This window comes from Centropristis striata, chromosome 12 (assembly GCF_030273125.1).
Source record: "Centropristis striata isolate RG_2023a ecotype Rhode Island chromosome 12, C.striata_1.0, whole genome shotgun sequence".
NCBI classification, from domain to species: Eukaryota; Metazoa; Chordata; class Actinopteri; order Perciformes; family Serranidae; genus Centropristis; species Centropristis striata.
This window is the reverse complement of record NC_081528.1, coordinates 23,330,067-23,344,653: the sequence shown is the minus strand read 5'-3', so window position 1 is coordinate 23,344,653 and position 14,587 is coordinate 23,330,067. Positions and strand designations below refer to the sequence as shown.

Here is a 14,587-nt window from a genome sequence, read left to right as displayed (position 1 = left end):
AATAGGAGCCGTCGGTGCATAAGTGCACTTCAAAGCAGTGACGCAGACAGTAAAACGTCCCCTCATTCATGCATTCATTCATTCACCTGTCGTTCCCAGGCTCTAATCCCTATACACTTTAACCATGAATCCAACATCCCGTATATATTATCTCAAGTCATATATTAATAATATAATAATTGGATTTCAGCTTTATTATGATAGGACTCAATTAGAAAATATTAAATTTAATGGCCAAACATCATTATGCCCAGTAAAGTCAATGTAAAGCTATTAATGATTTGACACGTATAAGCCTCTTTAGTATTGATATATGAATATTGGTGATTTATTGTAAGGGGATTTGGAGAGGACTTTCCTGCTGCACTGCCGCAAATATCACATTCACAGCACAGCACAACTTGATGTGACCAAAACATATGAATATAGATCCTAATTATTAGTCATAAATTCAGAAGGGACTGTAGTTGTGAGGCATCATGTGTAGTTGGAAACGTTTGGGAAATGGCACCAGTGTCCCAGGGGGAAAGACAGTGACTACAAAGCCATAAAGTCTTTCAGGAGCTGATGGTATATAGTCATGTAAATACTGCCTCACACATCGGCGACATTGGCAGCTTCGTGATAATAGGATAATAGATGTTTCCCTGGGAAACAACTTGGTGTGAAAACAGTCTGGAATTTACAAGAGGATAAACAAATACCAGCTTTAATGTTTAAACCATAAAATTGTAAGTTAGAATATAGGGTCAATAATTCTGTTGTGTTTTGATTACTAGATATATAACTTAATATTGATCACACATAATAAAATTAAAATGATTATCCTCAGTCCCAGCACATTTAATTTTGATTATCATGCCTTGATTTAGCCTCCACCATCACTGCGACCATCAACATTCATCATGCCAGTTTCTGTCAGTTAATACTCATAGATTTGATGCGAGAGAAGTTACCACGTTAATGATTAACATTACACTTTTCCAGATTTGATCGCTTACACTTGTCAAATCCCCTTTAAGCCACTCAAAAATCCCTAAAACAACAATTCACTCTGCGCGCTGGACAATAGGAAGACGGCTGGGCGAGGTCCCACACACAATAGTGGAGAGGTGTAGGTGAGGATAATCCCCATTAATTAGACATCACCCACAATCATTCTGCAATATGACTGAAACCTCGAGCCCTTCAACACCTTGTTGAGGAATAATACAGAGCGATTAATTCATAATTTGCCATTAATAACGGAAGGCTCATTCAAGGATTTTAATGGGTTAATAACCTGCAAACAATAGTACTCTATCCAGCTGGGCGTGTTGCAGCATGGGTGCAAGATTAACGCCGAAACTCTCAAGGACAAATCACGTGGTTTGTTAAGTAATTTTAAGAAATATAGCCTATGTCATAAAAAAGGAAAAGCCTCTCAAATACGTATTACCATACATTGCAATATAGGCCTTGATGATGATAACAATAAGTATATAAGTTGTCATTACTTTATCGATTTTATTTTTCATGCAACTTTGTATGTGTATTCCAGAGGAAACTGCAGGGTCAGTCAGCCTACACGATGCTTAAAATAACATGAAGTAAAACTGCGTGCTAATTAAATAGATCTAACAGACATTTGAGACACATTAGGCCGTCCAGGGAGCGCTGATGGCTGATTTATGGCAGCTAGAGGTGAGAGAAATGGAGCAATAAAGGCTCAGGAGGTGACGGGCTTGACAGGCCGAGGGAGGGTGGCAGGACTGGTGACGCCAGCCAGCGACACCAGTCAGACGCAACTTTTGGGTTGTAAAAGACCATACTATAGGCTGCTGTCATAGAATTAAAAAATAACATTTTAGGACATATATAGTAGGCAGCATAAATAAGTTCTATAAACATAAATGCAGAAAAGTTCTGGAAAAAATACAATAAATAGTGTAAATATTCTTTTTTTATTAATATTTTGTCACCTTTCATGACAGTCTTGTGGCCACCAATCCCCGCCCCTTTTCACCTTTCAGCCAATCACGTTTCTCCAGCCACTAGCAGGCGCAGCCACTACAGGCTAGCAGGCTAGCATATGCTAGCTACAGGAGCTGGTAGTCTGTGGTGGCACTAATAGATATAGAGCCTAGAGTCTTAAGTTATAAATTCTTTATATATCTATGGTGGCAATGATGAGCTGTGAAATTATCCCAGTGATGTTGTTGCTGTTAACATTCACTCAGTTATGATGATGAAGTTGTGCCTATTGTTTTCTACAATATTATTTCAACAATAAATACTTAATAAAATGTAAAAAAGTATTAAGAACTACACATCACAGTTTCCCAGAGCCAAGGGCGAGGTCTTAAAATAAAAACAAATGTATAAAAACCAAAAATGATTTACCATCATAAAAGAATAAGGAAAATAGCAAATTCTCACATAGGCAGGGGAATTATTAATATTTTATTGATACCATTTATTGATCCACGATTAATTCTATTGATTCTTGATCATTTTCTTTGTGGAGGGGGAAAAAGATAGTACTGCATAGGTTAATGCAACTGATTTATTATTTCTGAGTCTGAACACTGTGTAGATAAAATGTGTGAATGTTTATACAGCATTTGTTTCTTTGTTTTTGTTTTTCTTCATCAAATAAGAAAGCCAAATAGGAACCAAACTAAAAAAGCAGTGGTAATTGTGCATAAAGTGTCCAATTCATGACATCCCTGGGGTTAAAGATAATGTTGTATAGAAAGATGTTTCAGCATATTACTGGTGTTCGACCCTGACTTGAAATTATCATTTGGACCATGTCTTCCTCTCTGTCCTGACTCTTTCTCAGTTTCTGAATGACTAAAATATTAAGTGATTGTCAGAATTTTTGCCGGTTAATTTTTCAGATCACTAATCAACTAATAGTTTATACTCACAACCTGAGCTAGTTTGAAATAGTAGCAGGGTTTGCATTAATGCTGAATTGAGTTTAAATGTTTTAATCATATAATTTACAGTTTTGTAGTTAATTTATTGTGTTGATTTAGTTTTCTGTATATGTGCATATGATTTATCTTTCATTTTAGCCATGTGGAGGAGGCAAATTATTATATTTATTTTTAGAACGGTATGGAGAAACAGACTATAAATCGCATGAACATCAGCTCTTAGAATGCACTCATATATCTGGAGTGAATTATATAAAAGCATACTTAATAAACTGTACAGAGCAAATTGCAAACACTTTTATTTTGTATTAATTCCATGGCTGTGCATGATAAGCCTCATGAGTATGAGTATTAGAGTCCAAATGTTGCACAGAGACATAAAAAAAAAGACAACAATATGCACAGGACTGACTGGTTCCACGTCTTCATATTTATTTCATAAAGAAAAGTAAAAAGTTTATTAAGAAAACATCCCACATGATTAGTCTCCGATTGCTCCCATGTGTGTAGACACCCCCCTCCCCGCCTCCCCCTAGCCTGGGTGCCTGCCTGTCTCTGTGTGCTACATCACTACACCACTCCCCAGTTTGGCAATATTGGAGAAATGTTAGCTATAGGCTAACAGTGCAAGACAGGCACCCAGGCTAAAGTTTTTCTCCACCTGAGTGGTAAGAGAGCCCCGACGTGAGGATGCCATATACCCTCACGGCACCCCAGGGAGCTCAAGAGCACCCTTTTCTGAAGACAAAGTAAGACATTGGAATACTGTGGTAATCAAAAAAAAGTGCTTTTTGCTGTGGCATCTCAGCTTCTTTTCTTCATGTGCTTAGAAGTCAAGGTGTGGCATCGCCTTTCCTCTCTTGCTCGATGGCTGGGGAAGAAAAGGAGAAGACAGTTTAGCTCAGCAGGCTTGGTGTTTAGTTAGTGGATATGTGAGAGGATGCTGCTTTTCCATGTGCTGATGTTGCAGCAAATTGTTTTTTTTCTGCTCTGCTTGCTGAGCATGTAGTCTTTTGACAGCAGTGGAGGTGATGAGTAGCTACTGACAGGAAAATTGTTGCAGGGGATCAAGGCTACACACACACACACACACACACACACACACACACACAAACACACGCACACAAGGGGCACTCACTCTCTTTGGTGGGCAGAGGGTTTTTCTCTTTTGTCTCTGTCTTCTTCAGCTTTGTCTTGTCGAAACGGGCGATCTCAGTCATGTCAGGCTTGTCAGACATTTTGGCTGTGAAAGATAAGAAAAAAAAAACACCTGAGCTCACAGGTTTGACCTTTCCTGTCAGCCATCATACTGACATTACATAACAGAACATTAGATATATTCTATATTGTAAGACCAGTGTTCTGACAAGTCATCGCAATAGCTGTCAAAAATCTATCTGGCTTTGTCTGATATTGAGGATAATCTTTGAAAACCGACTGCACAAAAAGGGAGTGGCTACGACATGTGCAGCTCAGACATGTCCACATGGCAGCATGTGAGTGGTGGCTGCCTCACACATGCTTCATATTCCCCTCTCACAAAATGCCCATGTAGCTAACGTGTGTCTATTTTTAACTAGCTGTCTGTTCACTCCTTTGTCTTTGCTTTTCCCTCTCCAAGGCTGAGGTCTTTGTTCTCTTCCTCCGCATCCTCTGTCTCTCTCTCTCTTTCTCTCCCTGCCTCTGCATCCACCCCTGCAGCCTCGTGGATTTAGGCAGTGCTCCACTGCAGTCATATTCCTGACCTAGCCGCAGGTCTGACTAATCTGTCCTGCACGGTCTGGCCCAGTCACGCCTATTTCAACCAGTGCTCTTGTCAGGGACTGCTGTGGAAATGTGACAAGCCCACTAGCCCGGAGCCAGTCATTTGCAAGCCAAGCTACTGTAAAATCACCCTGAATTTGAATGGGGCCTAATAGCTTTGACAGAGAAATAGACATGCTTGGCACATGGCCAGAATTTAAATATTTCACTTTCTTAAAAGGAGGCACACCAAATCATTTCTCAATTACCCTGTAGCTACAAATGGTGTCTTTACCCAGCCCTGCCATGTCTTGATAATAACAGCAGCAGTCATAATCTCACCTTTTACAATTCATCAGCAAACCTAATTATTCAAACATGTGCTCTATTGTTCCCTTATCACCACCATCATCATCATCCTCGACATCCCTCTTTCACATCATTTCACAGCTGCCATCAGCAGTCAGCCTCTTCTCATCCAGCCACACCCCAATCCTTTGTTTGACTCTAGTAAAACAGAACCAGAAAGACACACACGGACACAGAGACACTGAAACACACTGAAGGAGAGATGATTTGTTTCTTACCGGTGTTCCACACAGCTGTGGGCTAAAAATCCACCAGCGGAGAGAGTAGGGAGGGATAGAGACACAGAGATGGAGAAGGGAGAGCGACGCGGAAGCTGAGTGATTCTGCCGGTGTGAGCACGCCTGCCTGCATCCAGGGTGTGGGTATAAGAGGGAGGGAGGGGGAGAGAGAGAGAGAGGTGGGAGAGAGAGAATGACTGAGCATGGTCAGCCTTCCTCCACGTCATCAATATTAATGTTCTCCAGGGAAAAGACTAGAGGAAACCATCCAGTGATAGGAAACAGCTGTTCTGTTAATGTTCAGCTGAGATCAATTATTTACGTATGGTGTAGTGGGTGATACATATTATATTGTACTGTGGTTCTGTTGAATAGGTCAGGGACACTAAATGATACAGTAGAAAGATGTCTGCTTCGATAGCCTATAGCTAGCAATGGGCTGTATAAGAAGTTGCAGTATGTGTATGTACCATGACTGAACTTCTTTCTCATATAATATTCATTAAATGCTGAGTATGTGTCAGCTAGGTGTATTTCTTAAGATTGGAAGTCATGTAATGAGTTCATTATTTTTATAGAGGCATATTTTTTAATGTAGTGTTTATTTATAGAGAAACAAGTAAAATATGACATGGACCAGTGCCACATTCCACTTCATTTATAGCCCAAGCCAAATTGCAATGCCCATCCCTAGATGGGCCTTCATACAAATACACAAAACTCAGCAAGAATACATTTAAAAAAACACACAAGGTGCAAAAAATGTTTTAATAAAATTGCCATAAAAGTCACTCTGGCTAATCATAGTGTTCCATTGGTATTAATATGTAAAGTTACAGTTCTTTTATTACTTGATAATGGTCATTACATGTTGAAATTGTGTTTTCATAGAGTATTTATAGAATTAAAATGAATGAGTTGATGCCCATTCTTGCACAGAGCCAAGTCAAAGCACTGTAGAAAACCCTATTTATATATTTAATTATTATACTAATAGGGTGAAGACTAGTGCCACATACCAGATCATTTATAGCCCAAACCACATTACAGTGACCATCCTTAGAGGGACTTTTATACAAGTACACAAAACTCAAATTCATACATAACAACAATGATATAATACAAATCTAAATCTGGCTAATTATAATATTCCATGTGAATGGATATGTACGGTTACAGTTCTTGTGTACCTCTATAGCAACCATTACATGTTGGAATTGTGTCAGGGACAGGGGTATTTATAGAATTAAAGTGTGTAGCCACATTTGTGCCCTTTCTTGCACAGTGCCAAGTCAAAGCACCATAGAAAACCCTGTTCATATATTTAATGTTTATATTCATAGGGGCAAATATAAAGCATGGACCAGTGCCACATACCATAACATTTATAGCCCAAGCTCATTCACAGTAGCCACCCTTAGAAGGGCTTTATACAGATACATAAAACTCAACCTGAATATACATACAAAACAGCACAAAACATAAATGATGATACAATAAATTTACTGTAAAATTCAACAACAACCACCAGATCATTCATGACTGTATGACACACAATTAAAGCTGATCAGTCAATCGATAGGAAATTAATTTGCAGCTATTTAAACTTGTTGGTCAGCCTAATCAAGGAATTTGAAGGCATCACTTCAGGCGTAAAGGGACAGTTCATCCCCAAATCAACACCCATATTATCACACATTGTTATACCTGTAGTGCTTTTTATCAACTTAGATTGTTTTGGTGTAAGTTGTGTTGGAGATATTGGCTTTACAGATATCTGCCTTCTCTTGAATATAGCAAAGCTGTTACTAGAAAGAAAATAGTTTATACTTGAAACGGCTCAAATCAAGGTCTGAGAACTATCTTGAGATATCGAGCTATTGAGTTTTTTCAGATGCTTTTTTCTGTGTGTATATGAGCACCACACGGGAATTTGCCATCGACTCAAGAACAGTTTGCTTCTTTCCACAGGCACAAACAGTCACAGAGAGACAGTAACCCTCAGCACCACTGTGCCTGTAAAAAGGCATTACTATAGCTACATTTACCATAATTATAATTATTTCAGTACATTTTACCAACCTGACCTTGTACATATTTTTTCTAATGTCTTTTCTACCTATTTTGATATTTAAAATTTGTATTTTTGTATGAGAGCAAGCAAACCAGAGTCAAATCCCTAGTATGTGTACCTGGCCAATAAAGATAATTTTGATTCTGATCCAATTCTGATTCTAGCATTATATTGGTAGAGCAGGCAGACATTTCTATAGTTAATCTCCAACACTCACACCAAAACAATCTAGAGTGATCAATAGAATTGTATAAAGATATGTATTTTTGGATTAACTTAAAAAGCAGATTAAACAATAATAAAATAATCCTCAATTGCAGCCCTACACATAATCATACTGTGTATTTCTTATATACTGTCATGAACATTTTTTTCACTACCAAATCATAGCTTATTTAAAAAGATTTTTAGCCATTTATGGTCTGCATCAGAGCTTTTATTTAAGTATCTCTACACATTATTTGTCACATCCTTTATTTTGCGACTGATCAAGCATCTCCTGATTACATCAGGCACTAATAAAGGCATGACGTGCAGAGCTCATGGCCCTCTGCTGACATCATGAAACCTGCAGGTCTTTCCTCTTTAATCTTGCCAGGGGTACAGTTACAGCCTGCTGCTGCAGCCCGGGAGGGGAATCTATCTCAGAGCGCACATCTCATCTTAGAATAGCAACGTGATGATGAGTCAACATGACCTCAACCCTTTTGAAATGATACAATGAGCCAGGCAAATGGCTGCACATTAGGGTTCTGGGAAGCACTGTGTTAACGTGTGACATCATATTACTGCATGACTTTGGGTTTTACTGGATCACAATGAGGTCATGCATACCTCTGAGTGCTCTGTCAGGAGGCTGCAGCACCACCTGCTGGACAAAGTGTGGAACTGATTCATTTAAGAGGCGCTGTCTGTGTTGACACGTTCAAACAAAATGAATAATAAGCTCAGCCTTGTTATGCTGAATGCTACACCCAATACCTCAGCACACTAACCTATGTGATAGCCATATGGAGCTAATTATACATCAGTGCTTTTCAAATCGTACTGATTCACCCTTTGAGACGTATCCACCTATTGAGTTGTTTGTTTGTTTTTGATACTGTGTGTGTTGGAGGGGAAAGATCTTTGACCTTCTCTAAATTTGCCGGAGCCCTCCTATTAACCTTTCTGTTTGAAATGTTATCATATTTAAAGCTCGGAGACAAGATGTACACTGACAAAGGTCAGACTAAGCAGCCAAACGACCTGTCAGAACAGTCAGGCAGACCACTGCTTGTTTGGTGGATGGTAATAGACCAGTAAACCTTTTCTGGGATCAAGTCCATCTCCGTGTTGTTTGCCAATCTCTAGATGGATGTCGGTGTAAGAGCCAGAACATGCATTTAAGATAGATAGATGGATAGATGTTATTACTGAAATATCTATATATCTTACTCTACTATTATTAGCAATATTCAAAATATGCAGTTAGACTTTTTAAGTGTGTATGTCATGCTTGGATATGTCTAAACACAGGATGGCAGCACAGGACTGTTTTAACTTTTCCAGGCACTGAGATGAACAGTCTATGAGGGCCCACCAGGGTGCACTCATCCCTCAGCACTCAACAGCAGAACAGCTTGTAGCATCTTGAATCTTAATGTCACTAATGTGATTAAAAAAAAAAAAAAAAAACTCTTCACGCTTTTCCAAACAGTTTCTTCCGTACTTGTGTGTTAATAGCGAGCAGAGTTTCATGCCAGATAGTTCAGTGGTTTAGCATGACAGTCAGAGAGAAGAGGAGATGATTCAAATGGGAGGAAAAGGAGGTTCCATAAATTATTGTCAGTTTAGCCGTGAAGCTTCAAGTAAAGCAGTATTTGCTTTCACTGATGTGGCAAATAAGCATGTAGTGTGCGTCATTTACTGAACTTCTGGGATTGATTTGTTAGAATGTTGTGGATTTTTTGTGTTGATTTGTTTACATTTCAGGGAACAGGTCAGTAAATATAGAATTAACAGCTCAGTGTAACAAAGTGATTAAAAAAAGTTAACTTCAGGGTGATGCAGTCAGTATCATTTGTATTTGATGACAGAACCAGTTTGCTTTAGCAGAGAAATCTCAACAACTCCTGGGTGGAATATCATATATTTTTGGACCAATGTTTATGGTGCCCTGAGGATGAATCCTAATAACTTTGGTGATCCCCTGACTTTTCCTCTAGCACCGCTATGATGTTCACAGGTTGTGGCTTTTTTGAAATGTCCCAACTAGAGCTTCAACTAATCATCGATTGATCTGCCCATTTTCTCCATTAATCAGTTATTCATTTGGTCTAAAAATGTCAAAAAATAGTGACACATTTCAATCCTTGTTTCTTGAAGTGTGAGGTGATGTCTTTAAATGTCTTTTTTTTGTCAGTTCAAAACCCAAATATATATATATAATCTGATATAAAATATAGAAAAGCAGGACTTCTCAAAACATCCCATATTCCAAAAAAGGTAATCTTAAACGTAAATAAAATAGATAATCGATAATCTGCTAATCCTTTGTGACATATATTAAATAGAAAACTGTGCAAAGACAATATATTTAATGTTGAAACTGATTCACATTTGTTTTTATAAGTATACACTCTGAATGAGTCGATAATCATGCCCCTCTTTCATTCCCATCGGCCTCTGCTGATGGCATGTGTTAGCAGGCTAACACACTGAAGTCTAAGAGTAAACAAAGTTCAGCATGTTGGCATTCCCACTGTGTGCTTATAGGCCTGCTGATATTAGCATTTAGCTAAAGCACCACTGTGCCTAATGTTGCATTACATTTACCATGGAAATTAAAAGTCTGAGCTCGGAATTATGTTACATCAGACCAGAGTCAACTGCGGACAACAAGTTTAAAAACCATTACTTCATGGGGTGTGGGAAGTGGGAGCCATTGTTAGCAATACCAGTTGATACTTGCACATTCTGCTGTATTTTGCATGTACAAACACACATCCACAGATAGAAGTTTGACAGTGGGTTGACGAGTTAGAAATGCAACTTGAGAGGGCTTTTGAGTTTAAATTTACAACTGGGAACTCAAAAATTCCGACTTCCCAGTTGAGGCGGAGCATAAGTGGAGCCTCACAGAGCTGCTATCATGTTTTTTGACTCTCCGTCTTGTTTTATTTCAGTTAACAATTCACTCTCATCTTTCTACCATCACTCTCCTCATACTTTTCCCCTCCTTGTTGTTTTTTTGTGGTCTGGTTCATGTGTCAGCCAGCCGCAGCTGTGCTCTCTGAAGCTTGGGTAAAGCAGTGGCTGTTCTCTCAGACACATTAAATGTTAACACACACACACACACACACACACACACACACACACACTTTCATGCACACTTGCACACAGGTCAAGCTATTTTTCATCCTTCAACTTGATGGAAAAAGAGATTAAGAAGCAATGAATGACATGTAATTACCCACCCTATTCACATAAATTTAACGCTGCCAGGCATTTTTTAATCAGCCTTAAACCAACAGAATGAAGGAACTCTAACGCAGATATGCAGAGGCCTTACATAAATAATCTTTTAACTTTGTCAGTCTCGGTAGGAGTTATCTATCAAACAAGTCTGATTACGCCACATTCAAAGAGGAATTAACAAAGTGGAGCGATTGTGCAGAAACACGTCAGACTGGAGTGCGTTTCAACAGAGTTGTGGGATGTGTAGGACGGGTTAGAACAGTGCAGGATCAGTGGGACCAGATAAGCGCGCTGCCTCAGCTCATGATCTCCACAACTAATGATGCAGCGTTTGATTGGTGCCCCGCGTTCCATCACTCGGCCAATGAGCTGAGAGTATCTCGGTGTGGAGGAGTTATCTCACCTAGCCAGCTGGAGGACAGTGACAGAGATGAAAAGAGAAGAAGGGAAACAGCAGAGAGAGGAGAGGAGATGGAGGCAGAGATGAGGGATGAGGGACGGAGAGAGAGAAAGAAATAGATCGAAGATTTGAGTTCATCTATTAACACAAAACACATTTGTTAAAGCCCCTTATCTTAGCAATTGCTGGATTTTATGCCTTTAATGGTCGGTGTGTGTTCATAGTTGTTAGTGATGTTTTTGTGTGTGCGTGTATTACATCACTCTTCCTGGAATATCTATACTTTTAGGGTGAGCTTAAGCTTTGTTTGCAAAGCTTAACACATCAAAGTAAATATCCTCCATGCATCTCCTTCCTTTTCAACATCCCTCGCTCATCTCCTCCTCTAGTGTTTCCTCTTCTTTCTCTCTGGGATAAATCCAATACATTAAGCATGCACACCACTGAAGGCTTGAATGGATTAAGTGAATGATCAATCCTTTAAATCCGTCAGTAAATCAGTAAATTAAATGAACAAATAAGTGACGGCACAAGCAAATATACTCATTTGTTAAAACTGAAAGGAGGAAGGGTATTGAAACAATGATCTCCTGCCTTAAGGAATATAAAATTGACTGTGATGCAAAGTTGTTTATCACTGGCAATTAAAATGACACCTACTAAATGGTGTTGTAGTAATGCAGCTTTATTGCCCCTTAATCAGAGGGATTTCTTAAGTTTATGTCAACAAAGCGCCAACATCAGCATTTGTCAGTTGAAAGGAGCAGATTTGACTGGAAAATTTGCAGTGCTCCTGAACGCACCGTCCAATGTCAAAGAATAGAGAGGTTCAGCTCAGAAAGCTAAGAGGAGTTAACACCATACAGATCACCTATTGTTTTTGCAATTATAGAGGAAATACTGAATACATTATTATATAAAAACTTCGCTCTTTTTTTGTATTCTTTTTTAATTTGTGCAACACTTATAAAACTGGTTACCAAATCATATATGTTTAAATGTTACTGCTCGGACTGCAACTCCAGATTATTTTCATCTTTGATCAATGAGGCAATTGTTTTCTTAATTAATAGATTGGTCCATGAATTAAACAAAGAAAAGCAGTGAAAAATTAAAATCATAGTTCTAAAGCACAAGGTGACAGCTTCAAATGTCTTGTTTTGTCTGAAAAACCGTCCAAATCCCATAAACATGCACATGTAGAGAGAAAAGCTGCAAGTCCTCACAATTAAGAAGCTGGAACAAGAGATTTTTGTTTAAAAAATGTCAACTTTTTCCCGTTCACCAGCTCTATTTTTGACTCCGCTTTTGACACATTTTGTCTCTCAGTTTCAATCTCTTGTGTTGCACATTGAGTACTTTCTTCTGTAGTTGTCCTGGATTTTTGTCTCTGTCTGTTGTTGCTTGGTGTAATTGTTCAGATTCTATCTCTGCTTTTGATCTCACACAATGAAAATGTATTCTGGCAGTTTGTTCTCACAGTTCAGGACCAGATATCTGTTATGTTTGTTTGAATTTGTCTTTGATTTATGGAGTTGTCCAGATTAGCCTCTAGTTTGTTGAGTGATTGTGTTAACTCTGGTGACTACTACTAATGTCCAGTTGAGAATTCTATTGGGGTCATGTTTTGCATTTTTGGTGTTAAATGTTTTGAGTTTTTTCAGAATTCTTCTTTATCAGCAGATGTTAGCACAACTGACCTATAGTGATTGATGCTAAAAAAAACAACAAAAACATAAACAGCTCTACAGGTGCGTCTCAATACATTAGAATATGATGGAAAAGTCAATTTCCAGTAGTTCAAGTCAAATAGCCCCAACCAGGTATTGAGTCATTTAGATGGACATACTTTTCAGAGGCCAACATTTACATAATAAACATACTTTTTAAAATTGGTCTTTTGTAATATTCAATTTTTTTGAGACACTGAACTTTAGGTCTTTATTCAATGTAAGCCATGATCATTATAATGAGAAGAAATTAAATAAATTAAGAATGTAAAATGTTTCATTCTATGTGTAATAGATCTATATAATGTGTTATTTCCACTTTTTGAATTGAATAACTGACATAAATAAACTTCTCTATGATATTCTAATTTATTGAGATGCATCTGTACAGGCCTTCTAAGGATACTTGTCTCACATGGTTTGGTAGATTGGATAGCATACATCCAATTCTCTGGCTTCTCAACATAATGAATACAAATGCACAAGGACATGCAAATGAACAGAAGAGGGAGCTGAAATTACACCAGTTCAACACCAGCTAATAACACAAAATCACAGAGAAAAGAGAGGTCTGACGTATGAGCTCTGGACATCTGCATTGTATAGTAACAAGTTAAAAGGAAAGAGGAAAGCAGAAAAGAAAAAGTCCCTCTGGCCATGCTAGGAGACACACTGTCACCCCTCCAGCTGTCAGCCAACTACCCCACTTAAAGAGTCCCTTTTGTATCCCTATTGTATCCCCGCTCACCTTCTCTTTGGGTGAGGAGAGATATAAAGTGGCATGTTTGCAACTAGCTGCTTCTAAATTGAAAATATATTGTGTATAAAATATATATGAATAGTAAAAGATTCCTATCTGATTTAAACATGTAGCAACAAAGATGTGACTTTGGTAGTGTTGCAGGCTAAACTAAAATTCATTTTCTATTCATCTTAAAAACCTTTTATCACATGAATGTTTAATGCCATGTAACTTTAGTCTTATTTTTGCAAATATGTTTTTTTCACTTTTGGCTGAAGGCAAGGTTGAGAATTTTTAAAAATCTACCCAAATGCTCAGTAAAGTTTTAATGAAATTGACTCAGGCCTGCTGTTCACATGAATATGAGTGCATTTGCAGTCCTTTAATGATGTTTAGTTCATCTTTGCACAAACATGCCAGTTGTTCTACAGCTCATGCTTATAAATGCTGTTGTGTTACTATGTTATTAGAACAAGACTTTGTTGGATGTAATTTTGTAGCACCCGGTGAGAAATAAGGTGTGCAAGTCAAGTCTTACACGCCCCCAAAGATGCCCAGAATGTAACTAGTATCGATCGGACTTTGAACTTCACCAGATTCCTTATTATTATTGACAGTTTTGATGATGCAGATAGTAGCTCTGCCCGTACTTTAAAGCCAGTAGTTAAAGATATACTGTGCAGGATTTTCCTAAAAAAAACAACAACAAAAAAAATAAATATATAAACATAGTATAGAATTATGAAAAAAGTAATCCCCCTCAGTCATCACTTATGACCAGTGGTTGAAAACATATTCAGATCCCTTACTTAAGTAAAAGAACTAATACCACACTGTGAATTACTCTAAGTAAAAATCCTGCATTCAAAACTTACTGAAGTAAAAGTACAAAAGTATCAGCATCAAAATATACTTAAAGTATCAAAAG

The 14,587-nt window shown here is 38.1% G+C and overlaps 1 protein-coding gene across 1 annotated transcript; it reads right to left on the bottom strand.

The window, feature by feature from the left end:
• Window positions 1–3,206: 3,206 nt before the first annotated feature.
• On the bottom strand, window positions 3,207–5,388 carry tmsb2 (thymosin beta 2). The gene is made up of 3 exons (XM_059346334.1): window positions 5,255–5,388; window positions 4,063–4,167; window positions 3,207–3,795 (listed from the first exon to the last, which is right to left on the bottom strand). Exons 2-3 carry the CDS (start codon window positions 4,160–4,162, stop codon window positions 3,758–3,760), a joined length of 138 nt encoding a protein of 45 aa, XP_059202317.1. The 5' UTR covers window positions 4,163–4,167; window positions 5,255–5,388; the 3' UTR covers window positions 3,207–3,757.
• Between the last annotated feature and the right edge of the window lie 9,199 nt (window positions 5,389–14,587).